Raw genomic sequence first — 25,190 nt, 5'->3', positions numbered from 1 at the left:
AATATTTTTCAATCGTTAAAAATTATCGAGAATTGTTAATAATATTCAATTAAAAGTTGTTCAATCCCTAGTCATGCATAGACTAAGACGGTAACCATGGAGATAGTTAGTTTGGTAAGTCACGTGTTAAATGTCAAGAGTGGAAAGTAAACATAGGATTCATGTTATTTATTTACGTGCAAAATGTAAGTAAGTAAATGATAAAAGTGGAACGCCGAGCTATTTCCAAAACCCGTCCAATATTATAATCATAGCTGGGCATTAACTCGTTAATCCGTTAATCGTTAATTAACGAAGTTAACATTTCTATTAACGGATTAACTTTTAAGTTAACTTTAAAAAATGTTAACGGACTCGTTAACTTCCGTTAAATTATCCTAAGTCCGTTAATCGTTAATCCAGTACTACTATTTACCAAAAAGATACAGCAGGCACGCTGAAAAACGCTAGAAAAACGCGTCCTGACAAGTACGTTCAGGCTTCCAGAACTTCCAGAACCCAAAACAACAGTTTTTGTAACCAGATCACTAACGACACTTGTTAGTTTAATATGTGGGACAACTCTTGCAACTGAATTTAAGACCAGTTTTCCTCAACCGATTGAGCTGAAATTTGGTGTACTTATGTATAGCCTGACCAGGAACATAAAAACCCTGGCATAGAGGCGCGTCAATTGCATATGATAGTGCAACACTGAGTACAGTCGTACCTGTGTTAAATTAATAGGCTAACTTTATGTATCAGGATTCAGGATTACGGGCTAATTTGATATTTTCATAAATTAACGAAAAAATATTATTATAGGTAACCTGGTTTAAATAAATTAAATGAAACCATCAATCGAGCTGGTAGGATTTATTTTATTATTCATCAATAATCAAATTCAGAACTTGAATATTCAACTGCAATGTCTGCTCATGAACGCTTCAAACTCGGTACTTCTTTCCCAATTCCATAAAATTCAACACGAAAGTGACAAAAATTTTTAAAATAGGTAGTTGAAATTGAAACAAACCACAGCTAATTTTCATAGTGGACTATACGATAAACATGTCAGTCAATTTGACAACCTTTGTCGGAAACATTTTACGGTGAAAACTTATCGAGTTTGGGTTCGTTGGATTTGTCTTTTCGAGCACTTTGGTGCTAAATTGTATTGTAATTGAACAAAGGCTCTGAGATTGAGATACTACTAAAAAGTGTTAGTAAAATTATAATAATTAAAAAACGTTTTTAAAAACAAACTTTTATTCTGAAATGCAGTTATACTAAAACGAAAGAAAATATTGTACTTATGCAAGGTTCAAATAATTTCGAAAGCTTGTAGCGCAAACATAAAAGAGGAATAAAATCCATGCGCGATACAAGCTGTCGAAATTATTTGAACCTTGTATTACAATTATTTTTTTCGTTTTATTATCATGTGTTAACGGATTAACGATTAACGTTAACTTGCGTTAAATCTTGCGAAATGTAACGTTTTAACGTTTAACGAAGTTAATTTTTTTATTAACGGTTTAACGATTAACGAAGTTAACTATTTGATTAACGGTGCCCAGCTATGATTATAATACAATTTGGCTGCGACAACTACAATACAGAACATCTCCCAAATCGATGTGCATACAATATTATAATACAATACTAGTAAGTAAGAGGTTATGATAACAATATTGCTATCAATAAGTTTATAGAATTGGTCCGCCAGGAATAATTGTTCTTACATAAAGATTTGTGTCATTTAGAACCTAGAAAGTATTTTTTCGGCACTGTTGATCTAACGGCGAACAATGTATGGAGAACGAACATTGTCCTTTAAATGCTTATTGGCAGTTCCTCAATTTGTACACTTAACAAGCAAAAAAGAAAGAAATGGTTATAAGTGTCATTTTGATTACATACGCTATAAATCATAACGATAATAAATAAAAATACGTTTGTCAACACACGGTGAAACGAAATTGCAACGAAACTGCAACTTCTAGTTACTTTTGAGTTTCAAACCGGTTTCAAACTGGTCGCGTCATGTATGGTCTCTCAACAGAATCTATGGCAGAAACTTAGATGCAACTCAAAAGCAACTAGAAGTTTGTAGTTTCGTTGCAATTGCGTTTCACCGTGTGTTCTGGGCCTAAGTCATTCTAAGTTAGTTTCACACGGCTTAAGCCGCGAGCAAAAGCTAGTATATTATCTTGATATAATTTATATAATTCCACTAAAATTACTGTTCCAATTAGCACCTGGTTATCCGGATAAATCCGGGTTCTCTGAACCGGCTGTCGTGTGTTTAATTGAATTCGGTGGAAAGTGAACTCGTTGGTGGCCATTTTGTTAATTTCATTAATAATTAAAACAGTAATATTTGAGCGATATTTTGTTGCAGTACTGATAAGTATAATTATTTGTTTATCATTTTCATTATTGTTATTGTATTAATATTTTGCCCGTGTGGATTTCATGAAAAGCTTTTGGCACTCACAAATAATAATGTTGCATTGTATTGATGAAAGAATGTTCAAAATTGGTTCACTAGTTCCAGATTTGAGATGAAGTTTTTTGGCCTGCACCTTCATCTCATGGAAAGGTGTGATCAGGCTGAATGTGCGAAGGAAGGAAGCGAGCTTCACCCGTAATAATCAACTATCTATATAGAGGAAATTGACTATCTTAACTGCCAGATATTAATGTTTTTTATATTGTTGTTATGACGACAGACGTAGGTAAGATGGTGATAGCGCCGCGCCAGGCGGACGTAGAGCATGCCCTACCACTAAATCTATAGATATCTCACGTCGGCCGTTTGGTGTAGTTGTTCAGAGCGGACTACAATGCCGAGAGGTCCCGGGTTCGATTCCCGGCCAGGCAGAAATTGAAATGATGAATTTTAATTTCTTTGACGGGTGTTAATATGTATAATATTATGTATGTATAAAAAAAAGTATTTAATTATTTATTTTTTATTTTTATCTATCTATATCTATAAAAGCGAAAGGTCACTGACGCACTCACTCTTCATGAAATCTCGGAGACTACAAGTGCTAGGAGTCTCAAATTTTGCATGGGGGTTCCTTTTAGAACGTAGGTGCTCACAACAGAATAATCTATGTTTATGGATTAGGTAGACCTACTTGATTACTCATTTTACTTGACACTAGTCGCCAATAGCCATGTGTAAACTGCACGGAACCATAATAAAAATAATATTATTTTCGCCAGATCATCATTTCTATTAGCTTTTCCAATACACAAAGCTCTGCAAACACACTCGCTAAGTGCGTTCGAAAGCTCTCGGCTGAGCGGTGTCTAGTATCACTTGATTAAATCTATAATAAGGTCAGCAGCTTTCAATGCATTTGTTTTTTTATTTATAAAATAAAATTCAATAAAAGTTCAAGCTTCTATTTTAAGTATTTATACTTAACAATACATTAATTTTAATGTGAGATCTAGATTCTTTCTGAAATTGTAAAGATTTGTACTCTGTGGTTGTGCCTTTAAATAAATATACCTGTTAGAGTTAGTGTAAAGTTCGTTCATTGTCCTATCACTAGATGGCACCACATGCTATGTTTGTGTTTAAGTTTACATAGTTTTACCAATAGATGACACTTGTATTTTATGTGCAAAATATTAGCCCGCGGTGTCCAGATTTTTTGCCCGGCCTTTAAATATAACCGGGACGCAATAAAGCATTGAATTCAGTTGACCTCAAGAAAGTGTTTCATTCACTAGTAGTTAGTAGTACCCAGTCAGTGGTAGGTAGGAGTGAGTGATAGCGCCTAGGAAGAGCGCAGGGTGAGGGAATTCCACCCTCCTCTATGGGAGGGTTAAACATGGTCCTTCTAGCCGGATGCTGTGAGGAGGTACTAGCATCCTAAGGAGTGGATTCCTCCTCCACGCGAGCAGTGGACTGCTGCTGTGGGGCACCTCAGAGGTCCAGAGGAAGGCCTCAGACGGCGCTGAGCTTAGCTTGCGTGCGTCAGGAACCGGTGCCATTGGAGGACGCGGGAGGGTCCAAGGGCAGTCCTCAGAGGCTGCAGGAGGTGAAGGTCTACTTTACCTAAGAGGTCCTGAGGAGGATCTCGACGGCGCTTGGCTTGGTCGGCGCACGTCAGGCTGAGGACGGAGTGACGTCCGCGGAGCAGCCCTCCTACCAGAGGTTGCAGGAGGTTCGGCAAGGATTGGCAGAAGCGAGACTTCAGACTTCGGCATAATTCGTGAGAAATGTCACTGTGAGTAACTTCTTTTTGAGATTGACTGTCAGTGTATTTGGTGTCAGTGCGGTTTGAATTTTGACAGTCGATTTACTTTTTAGAAGACTTTTAAATTTTTGATTTTTCGGTGACAGGTTTTGTATTTTGTTTATTCTGTTTGTCAAATTCTTAAAATGGCGAAACGTAAAGAATGTAAAATTGAAATGGAAAATATTATGAGATTTCAGTATGATATTTTTAAACGTTTAGACAAACATAAAGTTAATTTCAACAAACTTTCGGAAAGTCAAATAACGAAAGTACGTAGAAGGTAAACTGGAACTGGTAGAACAGCTTTGGGTAGAGTTTTCTTCAGGACACAAAGAGTTAATGCGTAGTGCATGTCCTGAGGAACTAGCTGATTCCTTGTATGTTAAAGAGGACTTATGTGATCAAGTAGAAGAATTGTACACTTGGTTCAAATGTGATCTAAAAACCTGTTTGTTGAAGTTGACTTCCAACATCGATTCAGATAGTACTCCGCAAGTTGTTCAGGTGAAAAGTAGTCAACTTGAATTGCCCAAAATTATTATTCCATCATTTTCGGGGAAATATTCGGAATGGCCCACATTTTGCGATTTATTTAGTTCTTTGGTGCATTTCAATGAGCATTTGACAAAGGTACAGAAGTTCCATTATCTAAAGAGCTACCTTACAGGAGAAGCAGAACAACTTGTGAAGCACATATCTATAGCTGAATGTAGTTATGATAGGTGTTGGCAATTGTTAGAGGAACGTTATAACAATAAGAAATTCATTTGCCAGCAAACATTAAATCGGTTCTTTAGTCAGAAGAATATTGTAAAGGAGTCAGCACATGCGCTGAAGGAATTAATTGACACGACTAATGATTGTTTGGCTACTTTGATGAACATTGGTGTAAATGTAGATAGTTGGGATGTAGTTCTTGTTCATATTTTGACATCGAAGTTGGATACTGAATCTAGACGTCAGTGGGAGTTCATGATTGCGGAAACTAATACATCGGATGAACTACCTACTTATGATCATTTCAAAGATTTTCTAACGAATCGTTACAGGGCATTGGAGTTTCTAGATTCAAAATCCACTTCGATAAATGTAAATAATGTACATAATAGAACTACTAAGTCTATGCATATTGTAAAAAATGTGCAATGTCCGTTTTGTACGGAAGGAGGGCATAAACTTAGTTATTGCAAAGAATTTGCAAGGGAGGCGGTGGAGTCTCGTCGGGAATTTGTTTTAAATAACAATGTTTGTTTTAATTGTTTAGGACTCAATCATTCTGCCAAATTCTGTAAATATGTAACTAAATGCCGAATCTGCAAACGCAGACATCATTATTTGTTACACCCTCGAGGTAATGTACATAGAGGTGTAGGAAACAGAAATGCAAGGGAGGAAGTTAAAAGTTCTGGGTCTTGTTTGTCGACAGGAAATAAAAATCAAGTTTTACTGCCGACTGCGGTAGTTAAAGCTATGTCGACCAAGAAGGATAGCATAGAGGTTAGAGCATTACTGGATCAGGCCTCGGAGTCGTCTTTCGTAACTGAAGAAACAGTACGAAGACTTGGGTTGAAAAAGACTCCAATTAAAGAGCGCTTGTCAGGAATAGGTGGGGATAGTTTAGTATCCGAGGCTGTTGTTGACTTGAATATTAGTTCAAAGATTCATCCAGGGGAGAATTTAGGGGTGAGAGCTTATGTTTTAAAGTCAATAACTTCTCTATTACCATCCCATAAAATAAAATCTGTGCAAGGGGCTGAAAGTATGAATTTGCCGTTGGCAGATCCTGGCTATCACACGCCAAATCGTATCGATTTGTTATTGGGAGTAGATGTGTTTAGTCAAGTCTTGCTAGAGGGAGTTAGGAAAGGTACCCCTGTTGCACAAAAGACATTGTTTGGGTGGATTTTATCGGGAAATTGTACAAAGTCAACAAACAGAAATTTTAGGGCTAAGGTTAGATATAAGGATAGTTGTAAGGTTAGAAGGCAGACTGATTGAAGTAATATAAAATGTTTAAAATGTCAGGGTTATCTTTCAAAATTATTATGCCTTCTTTCTTGAGTTTTAAGTGTTCATAATGGGCGATTGTCATGGTGGGCGATGTAGTGAAGGACGAAGCTTAGCTCGTCCTTGGTGGGCGATTATGTTAGAGTTAGTGTAAAGTTCGTTCATTGTCCTATCACTAGATGGCACCACATGCTATGTTTGTGTTTAAGTTTACATAGTTTTACCAATAGATGACACTTGTATTTTATGTGCAAAATATTAGCCCGCGGTGTCCAGATTTTTTGCCCGGCCTTTAAATATAACCGGGACGCAATAAAGCATTGAATTCAGTTGACCTCAAGAAAGTGTTTCATTCACTAGTAGTTAGTAGTACCCAGTCAGTGGTAGGTAGGAGTGAGTGATAGCGCCTAGGAAGAGCGCAGGGTGAGGGAATTCCACCCTCCTCTATGGGAGGGTTAAACAATACCTAATGCCAAAAATCTAGTTTAGCGAGCAGGTGTTTTTAATTTGTTCCAACTGATGGGACTTAGGCAAAATAAATCGGAGGTTAAATGTGTATCTATTAGAAAATAATGACTTTCTTCGGTTCTAGAGATTAGTAGGTATTTCTTAGCCTTTTCATCGGAAAAGTCTTTTTACATGCTTTTTATCAGCTTAAAAAAAACCACATTTTTGTTACAATTAAAATGAGGTTGTGTTGTCAAGTTTTGGCCACTTTGTGTATCTCGAGATTGGATCTCTAATCAGGCCAAGATAATTCAATACATTCGCTAGTATGAGAGAAAAAAGGTAAATTACGTTCAAATAGGAAAACGTAGTAAAACCAAGTCTTATTAATGGAAAAGTAATGGAGAAAGGATCTATGGAATTGATATCATACAGCGGAAACCTTTTTATGTTCAGGAGTACAAAATATTGTAATTTTATAGGATTCCAAAAAAACTTTTAGAGTTTCACTGTGCCAAATAAACTCAACCTCCCCTAATGCTTTCCACGTTGATCGATTAGTAGCGGCCTGCATCCAGCGCTTCCCTGCTACCTTTACGATGTCAGCTATGTTCATCAGTGGACGTCCTATGGCTGAAATGATGATGATGATGATAAAATAAACTCAACATCAAATAAACCGCACTTTCCACGACGCGAACTTTAAAGATATTCTTCTGACACAGTCATGGTGCCCCAATAATATTCGTGTTATTTGAAAGCCCAATAAATATCCTCAAAGAAAAACACATTAATTTAATTTCTAAATAAATGATTAACACACACCATTAATGTACTAAGTATAATATATAGAACGAGCACAAAGAGCTGTCCTTAAAGTCTCTCATAAACTTTCATTCTTCTATCCGACGGTGGATCGAGTGTAGATATGGCCACCCACAAGGTAGACAGACGACCTCATAAAGGTAGGAAGGCGCTACCAACCGGGCAATATGAAAATCGTTGGGGGAGGCCTATGTTTAGCAATGGACGTCCTATGGCTGAAATGATGATAATAATGAACTAGATGTGTCTGTAACTCCCGGATACCTATGTAAACAAACATTTAGTATACATAATTATACTAATACAGAGAAGATTCTTCCATATTTTTGGCCTTGACTAATCCTAAATACGTTCAATAAGACGTAAAGTGACAGCATTATTGTGTTCCGGCAGTTAGAAGTAAGATAGCCAGTTCCTCCGTGGTTGAGGATTCCGGGTGAAGCTCGCTTCCACCTTCGGCCTGATCGTCACTTACCATCAGGTGAGATACAGGCCAAGAGCTTCCTCGTTGTAGATAAAAAAAAAGTAAATTATTTTTCGTGTTCTTTTTCTGTGCGCTGAGTGTGAGTTTACATCAAACGTTCTCACTAGTGAGCGTGTAAAAAATGACATTAAATGTATGACGGATAGTAGAGCTAGAGCGCCCTTAGCGGAAACGTTCAAGAACTAAAATTTTTATACATTTTTTTTAATGCGCTCACTAGTGAGGACATTTAATTTTGATGTAAACTCACACTCAGCTCACTGATTGTCTAGATCTTTGGCAATTATTTCAACGTGAAATATAATAATTGGACACAAGCAAAGAATATAACATTTCCACGGACTTGTACGCAGAAAAGTTTTCAATAATTGCGATGTAAGTTTTCTCAAGAAACATAGAGTTGCAATTGAGTCTCATTGACTTTTTCCTGATTTCCCCGTGAGTTTTCCCCATTCTCAATGAGCTTGTGTCGTTAGTATCTAGTGTGTACTGACTGGGCAAGATGCCTCGCGAGGCATAAAGGATAGGGTCAGGATGGCGAGGGAGTGGACGTTCAAAGCGAAAATTTCGGTCAATCAAGGTGTATCCAAATCACCCCCATGTACGTTCTACGATTTTGCTTAGTTTAGGAGAGAGACTTAATTTTGTATCTAAATTGAGTGATACTATTGGCAAAAATGAGATGTTCTCACCCTACGCAGGTTGTTGCATATTAACTTTGTTTTTTTAAAGTCCCTTCAGCCCCTCGTACTAAGCTAAATATGCTCATCACAATAGTCGAGCGACGGCGGGGACCGAACCCGCGTTCCCCGGATCACGAGTCGGCCAGTCCGACCCCTTCACCGTTCGGCCATCGTGGCTTCAATTTAAGTTGGTAGGAAAACAGCCATGGTTTAACGCCTACACTTGAAAACGACAGATTGTTAAGCTGAGTTGCACCACCTAACTTTTTGTACCGTTACCGTTTTTGTATTAATGTCAGAGCAGTCACCTGGTAAGCAAAATGTCGTGGGTTCAATTTTGGAGGCAATCGAATCGACCTTTTCAAGTTTTTTTTAAATTCTTCCTTGTTTTGCCTCGCGCGGCAATCTCGCCCAGTCAGTACATACGTCATCGATTTGCGATTAAGGTCAGTGCACACTACCCGGCAGAGGTTGAGAGCGTGTCGGGGACTTTTTGTCGAGCTATTATTCCTGCCCCTGTCCCCGGCGCTTTCATTGAATCCCAATTGTTGTGTGGATTGGATCGCGCTTGTCTGAGGAGTGTTTTTGTAAAGCAATGCATTTTTAAGACGGGATGAAGATTTTGTTGCATGCAATTAAAATTCTAATTCATATGCTATTAGAATTCCGATCCGTAGGAGGCTCTTTTTAAATGTGTCAAATACTTATAGCTTCATCACCACTTCGGAACAAGATAATATTGACTGTTGGTGAGAAAAAGTGGTGGAAGGAACTGAGTATTAGTTAGTAATTAACCCTACCTTTTCGTTTTTTTTTTACTTAAAACTACCTTTATTGAATCAGCTATAAATGTGTAATAATAATTACACTAACATACTATTCTGCAAGGCTTATGACCGTTTTCACCATCAATCCCTAATTTTTAAGTGACCCCTATGGTAACATTTAACAGGAATTTTGTTTTCATAGGGGTCACTTGAAAATTAAATTATGGTGAAAACGGGCATTAGTCTAAAATAAGTGAGACAACGATCATTAAAACTATAGTTCTAGCATTTATCTGAGTTAGTGCCTGGTGTTTTTGTGATTGCAAACGTCAGCAAGACTTCAGAGTTGTATGCTCTGTCACGTCATGTCAATGTCACCCCTCCTGTGCTACTCTTATACCTCAGGCAATGACTGACTTAACCGCCATATCTGTAACTTATTTAATGAAATGAAGGTAAACACCAAAAATAAGCGGTAAATTCCCTTTTAAAATCGCAAATTGAAATACGTTTCAGCTTATTTCCAAGCGTTTCAATTTAATTAACTAAATAGTCCGCCATTATATTTTCAGTCGTTCCCACGGCGAAGTTGTGAAGAAACACATCTTTTCCGAACTCAATCTAAGTTTCCGAGTTACCCACGTCCAGGAGATCCTTCGGGTTCAGTAGGTATCGGTTTGTTGTTAACTTTCTACAGTGTGTTTACCATGAGTTTACATTAGATATGCTATAGTAGGACATGTGATTATTCAGAGGAGATGTGATTTTGATGGGGCACACTGAAAACCAGCGTCGTGGCCTTCCCCACCGTGGGCCACGGCATATGCTGAGTGGAGTCCCATTGCGATGGGCATCGCTGTTGCGACAGGATAGCACTGCTCAGTTCACTTTTTGTTTCCTTGTAATATTTATGTGCTATTTCTGTCTTTTTTTCCGTATACGTTCTCTGTCCTTAACTAAGTGATGTTCATTGTAATAAATGTTTCTTTCTTTCTGATTTATTTTAGGTGATCAAAGGAAACTAAAATAATAATTTAACTGGAGTCCACTTTGATCACCCAGGTCTTATCCATGGGTGATCAAAGGACACCAAACTGTCACTTGGAATCCACTTTGATCACCCACCACTCTTTGGTGACCTTGGAATTAGTGTTTAATAGTGTCAAACTCACATCAACCTTCAATATTATAGACAAGTATGTAAAAATAGGTGAACTGGTTTTTTTGTAAGTTGTAAAACACTTGGTACTCGAAGGTCGAAAGGGATCATGCTGCCTTCTTTCAAGAGTTCGGCACATATTTGCTCGGAAACCCACTGATATGTGTGGTGCAAGTCAGGAAAAATAACTAGCTAGCTAGCGAATAGTATTAGAAAAGAAACGATGACTGAACTAAATTTGGCACTAAGTTTTGCGAAGTTTAAAGATGAAGTAATTATTTTACAAATTATACCTGACTGATGTATGAAAGAAAGATTAGATGTTTTCAAGTCATAACAAATCAATTTTTTATTTGTTCATAATGGGTTTAAAAACAGAAAATTGTCACACCATATGCATTACCTGTCACATTAGGCATGCAATGCAGGGCATTTTAAAATGTAAGACTTTGTCGACTCTTTAATTGCAAAGAAAAAATATGTTAGTCACTGATTAAAATACCTATAATAACTGTTTACGCATTGGTTCCCAAACTTATTTGAGACGCGCCCCCTTTGACCATACAAGAAATTCCGCGCCCCCCTCTTCCAGTCAAGATTATTTATTGGTTTTATCGAGCAGTCTGGAATGCATTCTCTCAGCGGTCGCAGGTTTTTTATACTTAAGTACACAGATGGCCCGGGCCCCCCTTTAAAGGTCTTTGCGCCTCCCCTGGGAAATAGTAATGAATAAAGTACCTATACCTGTTTTGAGACAAATAAATACTTTGTATTTTATTCTATTCTATAATGGACGTAAGGTCTCTGTTTCAGTGCATTTTATTTAACAACACGACGAACTTATGTAGACGTATTGTATCGTATACATGCAATAACTTATAAATTATTGTCTATACCAAATGTCTATTATTCACACCATAATCGCTATCATAAACTACATCCCATACGATCCTAATTCGTCCACAGCATGACAGGCGTTCCTCCATCCCATAGTGCGAATGGAAGGGTCACATAGAGAGCTCGCCAAACAGATCGCCGCTCACGTTGCCAGCCGTGGTGTGGCACAAGTCATAAGAAAATACGATCAGCAGGCCTAAGATGCGCGTCGCGACAAGCGGTTATCACGCCATTTTATCGATTTCCCCATACATTTTGACGTCGATAAAAGTTATCACGGCGCGCATCTTAGGCCTACAGGTGATCTAAAATAAAATTCGTTACAGGTTGGTTTCAACTTGTTCCTTGCTAATGTAATGTAATGATCTATTGTACGGTTAATTTGAGCTATGAGGACAAACATGAGTAGAGATCTGATGGTTCGCCATTCGTCCAACAAAAAAGCAGCACGGCTGTACAGTCAGCGTCAAATAGTTCGTGACACCCAAAGTAAGCAAAAAGTTCACAACACGTCTTTATTACAATCGGAATAAGGTTGTGTAGTCTACTTTTTGGCCACTTTGAGTGTAACAAACTATCTGATGCTGACTTTACCGTCCTTTTCTCGAAATATTTCAGATTTTATTTTTGCACAACGAGGAAGCTCTTGGCCTGCATCTCACCTGATGGAAAGTGATGATCAGGCTGAAGGCTCTTTCTTCTCCTTCCTCTTAATCAGGAATTGACTATCTTACCTCTAGCTGCAACAATGCTGTTTACATTGTTGTTTTGGCGACAGACTAAGGTCTTAGGTATTTGTAAGAGTATGTACCTTCGACTTACTTCGAATTCCTCCTATGTTCTTCTGATTAATTTCGTTGCCGGTCCAATGACAGTTTAACTTTCCCCTGGGACAAACTTGACCTTCACTGGTTGGGTTTTTATTAGCGGTCAAGCTGTAGATCCTGGCTACACAGGAGTTGCAGTGGTGGGAATAGTCCCGTATGTACCTATTAGGTATTTAATAGTGTTTAGAAATGAATATTTTTTTTACTTTGATTAAGACTACGAATAAATGATTTATGTTTGTCATTTCATACAGCTTTGTAACATAATTTTAGTACACATAGAAGGCCAATCATTTCACCGATTACACCACACACTTGCGTGTCACCCCGAGTGGCGTGTAGGCATCAACTTAGACATGGGATGAGCTCATTAATTAACCGAGTTAGCTCATTGTTTACATTCATGCTATGAGGCCCGGGTTCGGCTCCTGGAAGGGGCAAATGTTCGGGTCATCATGCTATTGTTTAAGGTAAGCCGTATGATAAGTAGATTTTAAGGAGATCTTGAAATGATTCATAATTTTTGGTATATTCTGACATCGCGTGGATAAGGTATCTTTGATTCAGCTAATACCGAATATGTATGTACTGTATCGCACTACAAAAGTCGGTAGAAAAAGTATTTAATACCTTTTGTAGAGTAGAGACCCCGTTTGTGGCCATTGTGCCATTATTGTCGAAATTAATAATATAAATTATAATTTTGTAATTTTAATGCTTTACGATAAAGATGACCGAACCTGTACTGTACCCCATGACACTATATCTCAGTCAGCCGCAAAAATTGAGAGCTTGAATTTTATAAAAAATATTTTTGAATTAAGTTCAACAATAGGCAAGAAAAACTTATCTGCATAAACTTATTGTATTTATTTACCCTGGCATTAACGTACAGTAAATTAAGTAATATTACAAGTAATTATGTTCTTTTTCAGTACAATTCTTTTACAAATACTGCGTTGTAGTCGTGAACATAAATTAATTGCTACAGGCCCTGTTAATTTGTTCGCTAATACGCTCGTAGCACCGCACCTGCTACGAGGCTACGCGCTACGCCGTAGCAGCTACCACGAGTTACGAAACTTCGTAAGACTACGCTTTTACCTAAATTTACTACGGCACAGTAAACTAGAGACAATTTTTAAATAAATAAATAATATGTATAAAATAATGTATAATAATCCGATGTGCTACTTCAAGTTAAGACTTAGATGTACAGAATACAGCAACCATTTTGCTACTTTTTCAGTTTTTGTTTTATTATAAAACTACCTTTCCGCCCGCGTCTTCCCCCGCGTGGAATTCTGTCTGTCACGGAATTTTTTTATCGCGCGCGTCCCTGTTTCATAAACCGTGATAAAAATTATCCTATATCTTTTCCCGGGACTCAAACTATGTATCTCTATGCCAAACATCAAAATCGGTTTAGTGTTTTAGGCGTGAAAACAAGACAGACAGACAGACAGAGTTATACAGTGTGAGTCACGTTAAAGTGTACATATGAAAATAGATGAAACTAGACCTATTTTTATCGACAAAAAAGAGGTCAAAAAATTTTTGAGATTTTTTTAAAAAAATTTATACAATTTTTTTTCTTCCAATTACTTATTGTAAAGAAAACGTAATAACTTTTAAACTAAGAGGTATATCCTGATAAAATAAAAACAACAATAATGCTAAATAACAGGCGATACTAAAAAAATACATAAAATACACAAAAAAGGCCAACAAATAATAAAAAAATATACTTTTTGAAAAAAATCTGCTTAAAAATTGGTGTTTTTTTGGTTATTTGATAAATTTCTTTAAACCGATCATAGCAAATGTTGTGATAGGGATAGAGACATGCGATTTTTGGTTTTACAAAGATAGTACAATAGAAAATAATACAAAGTAATAAAAACCACCTGTTATAAGGGGATTTTTTTGAGAAATTTATCAAATAACCAAAAAAATACGAATTTTTAAGCAGATTTTTTTCAAAAAGTATCATTTTTTATTATTTTTTGGCATTTTCTGGGTATGTTATGTATTTTTTCAGTATCGTCTGTTATTTAGCATTATTACAAATTTTATTTTATCAGGATATACCGCTTAGTTTAAAAGTTATTACGTTTTTTTTACAAAAGTAATTGGAAGAAAAAAAATTCTATAAAAAATTAAAAAAAAATCTCAAAAAAATTTTGACCTGTTTTTTGTCGATAAAAATAGGTCTATTTTAATCTATTTTCATATGTACACTTTAACGTGACTCACACTGTATAGTACTAGTATATGTGGATGGTAAAATAACTGAAACAATTGAATTGTTTTACGAGAAGTCTTGGGACATGAAACACAACTCAAAACTCATTTTATTATAAAAGTATTAAGTTTTTAAATAAAAAGCACTTTTACACGCCCCAGTATTAACCCTACCACTGCTTCGGGACAATAAATGGGCCAGTGCTCAGTGCTGAGAAGAAGCAGCGCAAGAAACTTAATCACTATTGTCACTAAGACGTATGGTAAGCGATTACTTAACTAATCCAAACAAATACAATCTTTTAGATGAATAAAACGATTTAGCAACAGGTAATAAGCAATACCTCATACAATGGCTGTAACAAACTGTACTACATTTGTACCTTTCACGCTTAACTGCCCAGCATTTGGATCGATTTATCATGCACATCCATTCGCTAACTCTATGGTTTCGTATAGATAATAGCCAATTTTTCTGAACTAACGATGACAGCGGAAAAAAGGCATTGGACATGGCCATAGACAAAGGACAGGGAGAACAGACAGTTACCGATAATGTTTTTTTAATATTAAATTAGGACAAAATATTTTATCTTAAAGATTTTACGTTTTGATAGATTTAAAAACCTAACCAAAAAAATTTAATATTACTCGTAGTGCTTAAAAAATAGCTAATCATTTTGCAAGTGTGTTAAAATTTAAGTTATGTGTCACTCTTTTTAAAAATTGACCAATTATACAATACCGGCTGGACAGGATTTCGAACAAATAATTGATAATTAGTTATTTTTCATTAATATGATCATGTCAGATTAAAAAAAAACTAGTTCAAGTCATTTGTGCATGCGGGCAGGGCCAGGTTTTAAGGAGTTTTAGATTATTTAAAATTAAATTACGTTTTGTTTAAAATTAATGGACAAAAAATGTTAGATAGCTCCTTAGATGAGAAAAATCATCATTTCCCTGTTAAAGTTACACAGGAAAATGAAATTATTTTTCTTTTTTCTGCAAAATGTAATTTAAATGTCTCATGATCTGTTTGTTCTAATCTAATAATGGCTACTGGCCAGACTTTTGAAACCGAATGCCTTGATAGCCGCCCGCGGGCCTTTGGAATCATTATTCTTTGAACTGAACATATTTCTAGGCCTGGAGACAGGGTACGATGGTACACACACAACCGAATAATCAAAAGTACTTTGTTTTTCGTTATATTCAGCAATTTAGCTGTGTGGTTTGTGCAGAGTAGAATAAGAACTCTCCTCTTCTTCCCGTAGATGTCGTAGAGGCGACTAAGGGCTATATTTCACCGGGACACCATGGCGGCGCAACCAGTTGCCGCTACCAAAAAAATGTATACAGCTTTGCGCAACCAAACGGACACCAGGTGAGTAACTCTCTATAGAGCTGTATACATTTTGTTGGTAGCGGCGACTGGTTGCGCCGCCTGGTGTCCCGGTGAAATATAGCCCTAAGGGAAACTCGATATCGAAAGAGGCCACTGATGGAAAAATATGCGAGCATCAGGCCTCTTCAACTCGTTTGGCCAGCGTGGGAAGTGTAGGCCAAATCTTCCATTTGCCTCTGGTAAATTAAAGAGGTATTTAGTCCTGTAGTGAACATTAATTGACTTGCTAATGATGAATTCAGCTATGAGTCATACTTGAATAAATAGGCTATAATGATAGATAAAATTCAAAGAATTTACTGCTCCAATGAACACAAATTATAGTATTTAAATCAAAATTAAGCATGAAATGATAAGCAAATATCCCATTTGATTAAAATTAATGAGCTCATTGTTTTAATGCTTTCCTACGCGGATTCATTTCCATGCTCATTCGGTGATAAATTGGAAACAATATAATTAGTGGGCATTGTCTGTGAGATTTTAGATAATATCATATTTGATATTAAATCGGAGAAATCGATGTAAAATACGTAAATAATGATTGATAGGTTATAAACGAGTTGCTTTTGTACGTTCGTTCGTTTCCAACCTAAGACATCTACTGCTTAAATAAAGGTTTTCCCTAAGAATATTTACTTTAGTTCTAATAAAATGAGGCTATTTAAAGGTGTGGTAACTAAAAATAGTTGAGTGGAAAGTTCTCGAGAAGTGACAAAGAATTGAAGAGTTTGATCTGCCACACTATTGCCCTGAAGCAGAGATAGGGTTTAATTAAAAGGGACATGTAAAAAGGGCTTTTTAAAATGTTTTGGTGGTTCGAAGACATTATTTTTTTGTTTCGATAAAATGCTAAAAAAGTCGCAATGTATAAAAGGGCCCTATTTATCGTCATTGGATAAAGTGGGACATACCTAATTATAAACAAAAACTTTGTCCCATTAAATAAATTTTGTATATTATGCATAAAGTGAGATCGACCCATTTTTTATTAAATAATTTGGAGCAATTTTATCACTTTTAAATGCTTTTAGAATTTTTATGTGTGTACTTTTAGGAACTCAGGCCCCAGGCCTATTGAAAAAAATGGCGGCTACGTGGTACGCGTCGATTTGCGTTGAGTGATGTGTCTACGAGATGCCATTTGTAGTAATGGAAATGTTCAGGTGAACTCGTTTGCTGCGCCATTTTGGCTCTTATTGGGCAATATAAACGAGCTACTTTGTCTATAAATTAGTTTTTAGGGATCCCCACTCAAAAGGTTGCACGCTGCTAAAGGAGCCCAAATTATTTTATCGTTTTATTAGGTATACAGATTTTTCACAGAATGTGTATTTCTTTTGTCCACTGAACCCATTTTGTTATATTTGACATAGAGATAGTTTGAGTCCCTGGAAAGGACATAGGATAGTTTTTATCCCGGTTTTTGAAACATTAAAGTTTTTCTGTGACAGACAAAATTTAACGCGTCGCGTAAAAATGGATTTTTTTGTTCTTCTTGATCGACTTTTATTATGGCGTTAGGAGGAGTTTAATATTTACAGTATGATACGGAACCTTTCGTATGCGTCGCTCTTCAGGTGTGATTCGTGCTTGGCTTGTTTTTGGTTGATTTATAAGTATAATATAACCTCATCTTCAAGAGTACCTGCCCAAAATATCGATAGGCGCTCTAAGTGGAACAGGCCAGGTGCTATTCGTGCAGGTGCTATTTGGGCGGGTGCTCTAAGTGGAATACGTGAAAAAAAGTCACGCCCATCACTTGAATGTGTTTTTGTATGAACCATAAGCAGTGCATTATTATTATTTCCATAAAATGGTAAATATACAGTAAGAAGGAAGCAATAATTAACCTAAATATACACTCTATGCCTTAATTAAAATACGCGAGGGGAGATTGTATTGATAAAAGAAATCATTTCCTGGAAACAAAGGAAGAAATATTTTTCATTTTGAAATATTTTGTAATGTTTATCTTTACGTATGGGATTGTAGTTTTGAAAAATTAACACGTGGTAATGATGACTAATGGTGGGTGAGACTTAAATTATACATTATGGATAATATTGAATTATGTGAAGTAATATGAATAATATTCACATGTAAATATTTTTTTAACCACATTGGAGAAGCTCTTTATTGCCTGCTTCCTCACCTTATGATGTTAACTATGAAATTAGTGTAAAAGTGCTTTTTAAAAGCCTACTTGCAAAAATAGAATGATATTTTTATGAATTTTATTTTATTTTAATTATTTTTAGGTCCGGTAATTGGTGTGATAGAAAAACTTAACAATAATAAATTATGTTCTGTGCATTATTGTCCTCGAAGAGAACTATAAAATACATAAATAATAATATAAGGTTCATATTCCTTCATCAACAATTCCTCTGATCAAAACCTTGTTGTTAACAAACCCATAAATCCTTTCAAATCAAAATCAAATGCCAAAGGTGAAAAGGTAAGCACTGGGCTTGATGTGTATTGATACCTTGACTTTTTCAATCCCCTGAAATATGCCATAATACACGTATACGGTGTCCTTTGGGCCGTGAAGATATCTTGGTGCCTTATTATGTACGGTGAAGGAAACTAGACGCAAAAAAGGTCTAATATAGGTAGCAAACGTGCAAAAAATATAATTCATTGGAATCTAGGTCTTATTATAGCGAAATAAATTATAGTTTCCTCTTCCTATCCTCGTTGTGGATAAAAAAAAAGACAGTTGATGCAATCATAAAAAAGTTGTTTCTTTCGAATATCTTTCTATTTTCTTTTGTTTCTTCTTCAGCGGCGTAGGCGCTTGATATAATAAATCTTTTCCCAAAAGTACCCTATTTTTTAAAATCAATATTTTGTTTTATCTTGCTTTGGTAATTCGCAAACGCAGTAATTTTTTTAAGAGTTATTTTTAGCTCAAATCCACTAAGTTCTTAAGATTAACGTTTTTTATATTATGAAATACATAATGCTGTCTAAAGGCATTAGTGCATTTGTAATGTACTTTTGCCATAAAGCTTAGTTGTCACACAATGTTTCGTGTTTCGTACATTGTCGTCATAATATAAACGTGAATAAGGACAAATCATGAATTAGTGTAAAAACGTCATGCTGCCCTGTGACGAGTCACCTCTGTGGCAATCTCCATCTGGATAATGGCGATTGCCACGACCTCTTGCCATGGCAATTTACATTCGTAATAACACCTCTGGTAATAACGAGGGCGTCTGAGCAATATTGTTATGCTAATGGTATTGATACTTGTGTTAGAATGTTAGAGACTTGAAAAAATTACGTGTGAAGTTGATTATACTGTAAGGTCTTAAATGTTCTAGAATGTTTACTTCTTTTGTAATATTTGAGACATGATGTGAGGTAGGTATACTTCTTTTACTTTTATTCATAAAAAGAATATGGAGACCACCCTTACTAATGTGACATACAATAAATATTTTATATATTACAAATTACTAATAGTCCCGTTAACACCTCGTGGTACTAACCCCCGTTCCTCGGATCTAAACACCGACACCATTGGGCTATAGTTGTTATTTTAGTTTCTGATGAGAATAAGAATAAGTTTATTCATAATGTTCATTACATGTCAAATTTTCAATATATTTTCTTATTAATAATAAACAATATTATCCCTTTTTCAAATAGCTAAATAAGTAAGTATCACTTATTTTACTTGCATTTTATCGATACTCATAATAGGTAGAAATTGGAATAAATTACCTTAGGATGATCCCTGACTGGCACCACGACCCTCACGCACACTTTGACGGGCTTGTCCCTGGTGATGTCCAGCATCCTTCTCTCTCCTCTCCATTCACCTGGGAACAAAAGAAAAACGGTTATTTTTGAAAATAGAAACACTTATTGAAAGTTTGCACCAGCCCCCCTAGACAAAACGCACTTTTTGATCGAATCGAAAATCGAATCCGTCAAAACTCCATACAAAAAAGGGGCTTTTCGACCACTTTTCGACTGGTTTGCGATTATAATTTGCACTTTGTCTAGACCCACAGTTTGCACGAATGTTTTTGGCAATTCTCACTTGTCAAAATCAACACTGGTTATTTTAATAATATTTTACGTAATAATATACAGGATGTCTAAAAAATTAGAGTCAAGCCGAATCCCAGAGGTAGAGCATCACTGGGGCTACTTCTGGGCTTCGGCTTGACACTACTTTTTGGGACATCATGTATATTAAAATCTGACAAAATTAGCAAAATACAGCGAACATTTTACGGTATTAATCTTAACATTATTTAATGAACTATTTATTCACTCATTTAGACTCGACATGGATGAAGTCAATTGTTAAGAATGGAGAACAGAGAATCAGCTGTTAAAATATACTGGCTTTCATATGTTTGTTGGAAAACATTATTGTGAAGAGGTGCTTTAGATTTAATGTCACTTAAATAAAAACAACAATCAACATTTGGACTGTGTATCAGGTGCGGATTAGAACAAAATTGTTCCTAAAATATAAGCTCGTAGGTAGCCTATTGTCGGCTGTAACTAAAAACAAAATATTCAAATCAATACACAGCCTTGAGCCCATAAATAAAAATCGGGATTAACTGTCAGCGAAAACAAAGCCGAATTTCTACACGAGTGAGCAATAAAATCGAATTTCAAGCGCGTATCGTGAATAGAAAAAAAACAGGCACTCTGGCCAATCAGTCAAGAGCACGCTCGCACTCGAGCGCCGCCATATTTAATCCACGTTTGACAGCTGTCATTTTTCCCGCCAAACGCGCAACCTTTGCCCGTATTATTTTTCATGGGTACGTTCGAGACCCTAATCGGATGTCAATCGCGTCGTATGACAATGGATTCGCGAAAAATAATAGCGCTTTCATGTTTATTCTAACACATTAATGTTGTTTTTCCAGCCTCCATCATTATGGTCATTAATGTGACTGATTTGTTTCTGAATTTAATTTAATTAGTTCATCAATTTCTCTCTCTAAAACTATCCCCTGAATATTAAATACTTCTATGATAAACTACAACTTACTTTATAGAACTTCATCTTATTTTGAAGTCGCTATGTTTTTTTGTATGTTTGATAATTCAGATAAAAAAAGAAGGCTATGTTTTTTTGGATATTTGATAATTCAGATCTCCGTTATTTTATAGGTTACAGATTTTAATAATTATTTTTATATTTGTTAGTGTGAATGTTAGTATTAAAATTTCTTTTCGAGAGTGAATAGGCAACTTACAGGGCAGATATGTACCATCCTAGACTGCATCCCACTTAACATCAGGTGCGATTGTGGTCAAATATCTGCCTTGTTATGCATAAAAAATACTACTAAATGGGATACTGCAAGAAACGGGATGTCGCCGTTTGAACGAGCAATTATGTGCCTATATTGTTAATATTACTATACATTAAAATATCCTTACTATCTGAAACTCCATGCATTGCAACGAAGGGTAAACTGTAGTCTACAGTCTGCTAATGACAGCTCGTTTACCCTAATGTCTGTGAACTCGTTATAGATCCAGCTTGTGTCTATAAAATGGATAAACTTTGGTAGGTAACTATTTAGTATTAGTTCAATAGCTTAATGGTGGAATAGTTTGCATTTAGTCGTGAAGATGTCTTGAATTATTATCTTGATGTGATTGATGATATATTATGAAGACACATCGAGTTACATTATTATGGTATCTCATTGTGATAAGTATGAATATTATGTAATAGATTTCTTACAAAATTGTGTTTTGAAATGCTGGCGACTGTCATGTCTTTAATTATTTCAACTACAAATCAACATCATATTTTTTTTCGGACACAGGACGTCCACTGCTAAACATAGGCCTCCTACAATGATTTCCATATTGACCGGTTGGTAGTGGCCTGCATCCAGCGTCTTTCACCTTTATGAGGTCGTCGGTCCACTTTGCAGGTGGTCCTACTACGGAAGTATGATGTTTTATTCTTGCATTCAAAATGCTACTTGTATTGTAAAACATGACATTTCAGTTTAAAAAATATTTTTTTTTTATGCTAGACAATGCAGGTATTTGACCGCAATCGCACCTGGTGTTAAGTGAGATGCAGTCTAGGATGGTACATATCTGCCCTGTAAGTGCCTATATTGCTGCCTCAGTTGGCAATTGAACCCAGGATTTTCTAGCTTAGTGGGTGTTCTTCTAAAGTAGGTAGGTACCATTGTTTAGGCTGAGTTGCACCATCTTACTTTAACAAACGTCAAGAATCTGTCAAATGTCAATAATCTGTCAAACGTCATACAAAAAACACCGGTTATCGTTATAGTTACGGTTACAGTTAGGTGGTTCAAAACCTAAATAGGTTATTTTAGAACACAAAGATGCTCTCTTACGTCTGAGATAGAAACAGTTACCAAAACAAAAACAGACTAAAAACAACGCGTGCGTCAAAAGATAAATAAACTCTGTTGTCTATGAAAACCAACGAATCCTAACCAAAGAGTTGAGTAATACCGAGAAAAGAAAGCAAAATAACGTTTAGCAAACTTTTTTTATTATTTCTAATAACAAACCTTTTTTTAGGTTTCTTTTGGAATATTTTTTAGGTATAGGAAAGTTTGACGCGTGATAGGCACTCTCTGGGCGTGACGGTGAACTTTTCTTCAATATTGTTTAATATTGAGATACTGAGAAAAGCGAAACAATGAATTATTTTTTAGATTTCTGAGGTAAAAAAATTCAATAAGTTTGCTGTGATATTTTTGAAATCAGGTGCCTAGTGACCCAGCAGTCTATAAATGTTCTAATTGCCCTACTTGGGCGAAAAATAAATCTATTGACTATACTTAAGGTACTACTTCAGTATAGTTAATAGATTTCTTCAAGTTTGAGAAACTTGGAACTCCAAATAAAAATATTAATATAACATACCTACTTTTGAACTCCAAATAAAAATATAACATACTTTTAAAAACTTATCACATTAAATTCTACAGGAAGAATGTTCCAGAAGTACGAGGCTATTTTACTTATGGTAATCGCTGGTACAAACGTCATCACATTTGTGGTCAGCTAGGGACTGGAATTCGTTGCCTGCTGCTGTCTTTCGATTGCAGGTGCGATTGTGGTCAAATACCTGCCTTGTTATGCATAAAAAAAACACTAGCATCTTTTGCAGATGTAAATAGGTGCGATTTTTCAACAAAAATATACAGTTTGTTTCTGACTGTACCTACTTACCTAGTAACGGTACGGTCTCTGCGAGATATTTTAATATGTACGAGTTTTGTAGATTCGCCTGCATCGGGGTAGTGATGGGATGAATATGCTGCGGGACAAAAATCGGGACAGGTTAGGACGGTGGTTATGGACTATGGACAAAAATATTCAATTATTTGTTGTGATAATAATTATTATTATGACAGAGAAAAAAACGAATCTTATACCTTAAATTCTTCTAAACTTATTTGGTGAATATTAGTTTTACGTTGAAAGTCTTACCTAAGATAAAATTATAAAGATTCCCCAAAAAAGTTAGTATACTATTTTTTCTAAAATAAAAACAAGTTTTAAATGGTATAGTGATACTTATATGACCTAAAAGTGCTAATTTTATTTCCAGTCAAGATACATTTATATGTGTGAGTGGTAAAAAAGTCCACAGACAAACTTAATGAACTATTGAAGTGAGCATAATCGAATTAAGTTGTATTTAAGCAATTTCTTGGAAAATGATATAAACTAAGTCTGCAACATTCGAAACAACTTGGGATGGGACTTTACACTAAGTAAATTTAACTAAACTACGAAGACGACGCTCAATTTCATATTCATAATCAACTTCATACTCTGATTAAGCAAACGAAGTGTCAGGCACAACTAATTTTGAAGTCTGGGCCGCAATGGATGTTGTTTCAGCAGTTTCTATTTACTAAATGAATGAACATTTCTCTTGATACTACTATAACATTTGCGGGGTAGTGTACAAACAGCGAGAGCGACTTTAAAGAGAGAATTTAGTGATATTGGTATTCCTTATTAAATAATTACAAAAACGGTATTGTAGAGTTCCTTTATTACAGTCATACGATAATTTATTAGTTATCATTCACCGTAATAAACATTGGGACATGTCAAATTTTTAACAATCTTACCGCAAAACAAATATACTTTATTTCTTACTTGACGCATAATATTATGAAGTTTTCTTCTTATCGTGTCGGTAACAAACCTACACAGTGTCAGCCCAAAACTCCGCTACTAGAGTGGCGTTGTCAGCAGCATTCATTAAGAGTAGGCGCACACCGTTGATTTTTAGTTGGCCGATAGTTGTGCCCGATTTTAATTTGTATGAAGAATCGGCCAAATTGAATCGGCGTAGTGTTCGCGCTCTCATCATCATCATCGCACTCCCATACATGCCCATACTGATCAACTGCCCGACTCGGCCGACGAAAAATCAACGGTGTGCGCCTACTCTAAATCCTCCTGCGTACAGTTGCTCTTATGAAGTCTTATAATTTATGAAGTTCGATATTCGTCGATTATTTTTAATAATCTCAAAGCTGTGACTCTGGTCCCTATTTGCAAGCCGAATAGTTCATGAAGCTACTGTATGTATATCTAATGTGACTTGCCTAAGTGGTTCGAATGGACTGAATCGCGAAGGATGCATTAGTACTTAATGGCGTAACGGTGTACAGTCAGCAGCTTATCAAACTACACATTTGCGTTGCAGAATCGACTTTATTTCAACTACATAAGGTCTATCTTGATGTGCAGTCATCCGTAACTCTATGTGGTTAGAACATTGGAGTCTCGTGTCAGATTTACTTAGATAATGATGAAGAGACAAGACTAAACTCTTAAGTGATACCCTTGGGGGATTTCAAGACGCTTTTTAAGATTTAAAAAACTTAACATAAGATTTTTTACAAAAGTTTAGGAGACATTGCTTTTTATCCGACTTCAAAAAAGGAGGAGGTTATATGTCCGGCTGTAAGTACTCGTATTTTTTGTATCAAACAAGTACATGTACTTATTTGTTTTATTGCTTCTGTTAGTGTCCTTTAGGATTCTAAAAATATTTATTCTATTTTTTTAGTGCAGATAGAGTCAATAATTAGGTACATTAATACAAATTCAAAAGAAACCCTCTTTCATGTGAATTTGTTGTGGTTCGATTTTAAAACTTTTTGAGACTAGGTTACCTACTTA

The 25,190-nt window shown here is 35.8% G+C and overlaps 1 protein-coding gene across 1 annotated transcript in view; it reads right to left on the bottom strand.

Moving 5' to 3' along the window:
• Nucleotides 1-25,190, bottom strand: part of LOC135082619 (KH domain-containing, RNA-binding, signal transduction-associated protein 2-like) — a 141,653-nt gene that overhangs the window by 19,138 nt on the left and 97,325 nt on the right. The window contains exon 3 of the mRNA XM_063977398.1: nt 19,731-19,828. Within this exon, the coding sequence (XP_063833468.1) occupies nt 19,731-19,828 (98 nt within the window). The remainder of the gene's footprint in view (nt 1-19,730; nt 19,829-25,190) is intronic.

Source organism: Ostrinia nubilalis, chromosome 22 (genome assembly GCF_963855985.1).
Source record: "Ostrinia nubilalis chromosome 22, ilOstNubi1.1, whole genome shotgun sequence".
Taxonomy (NCBI): domain Eukaryota; kingdom Metazoa; phylum Arthropoda; class Insecta; order Lepidoptera; family Crambidae; genus Ostrinia; species Ostrinia nubilalis.
The sequence above is the reverse complement of the archived record's forward strand: the minus strand, read 5'-3'. Positions and strand labels throughout refer to the sequence as shown.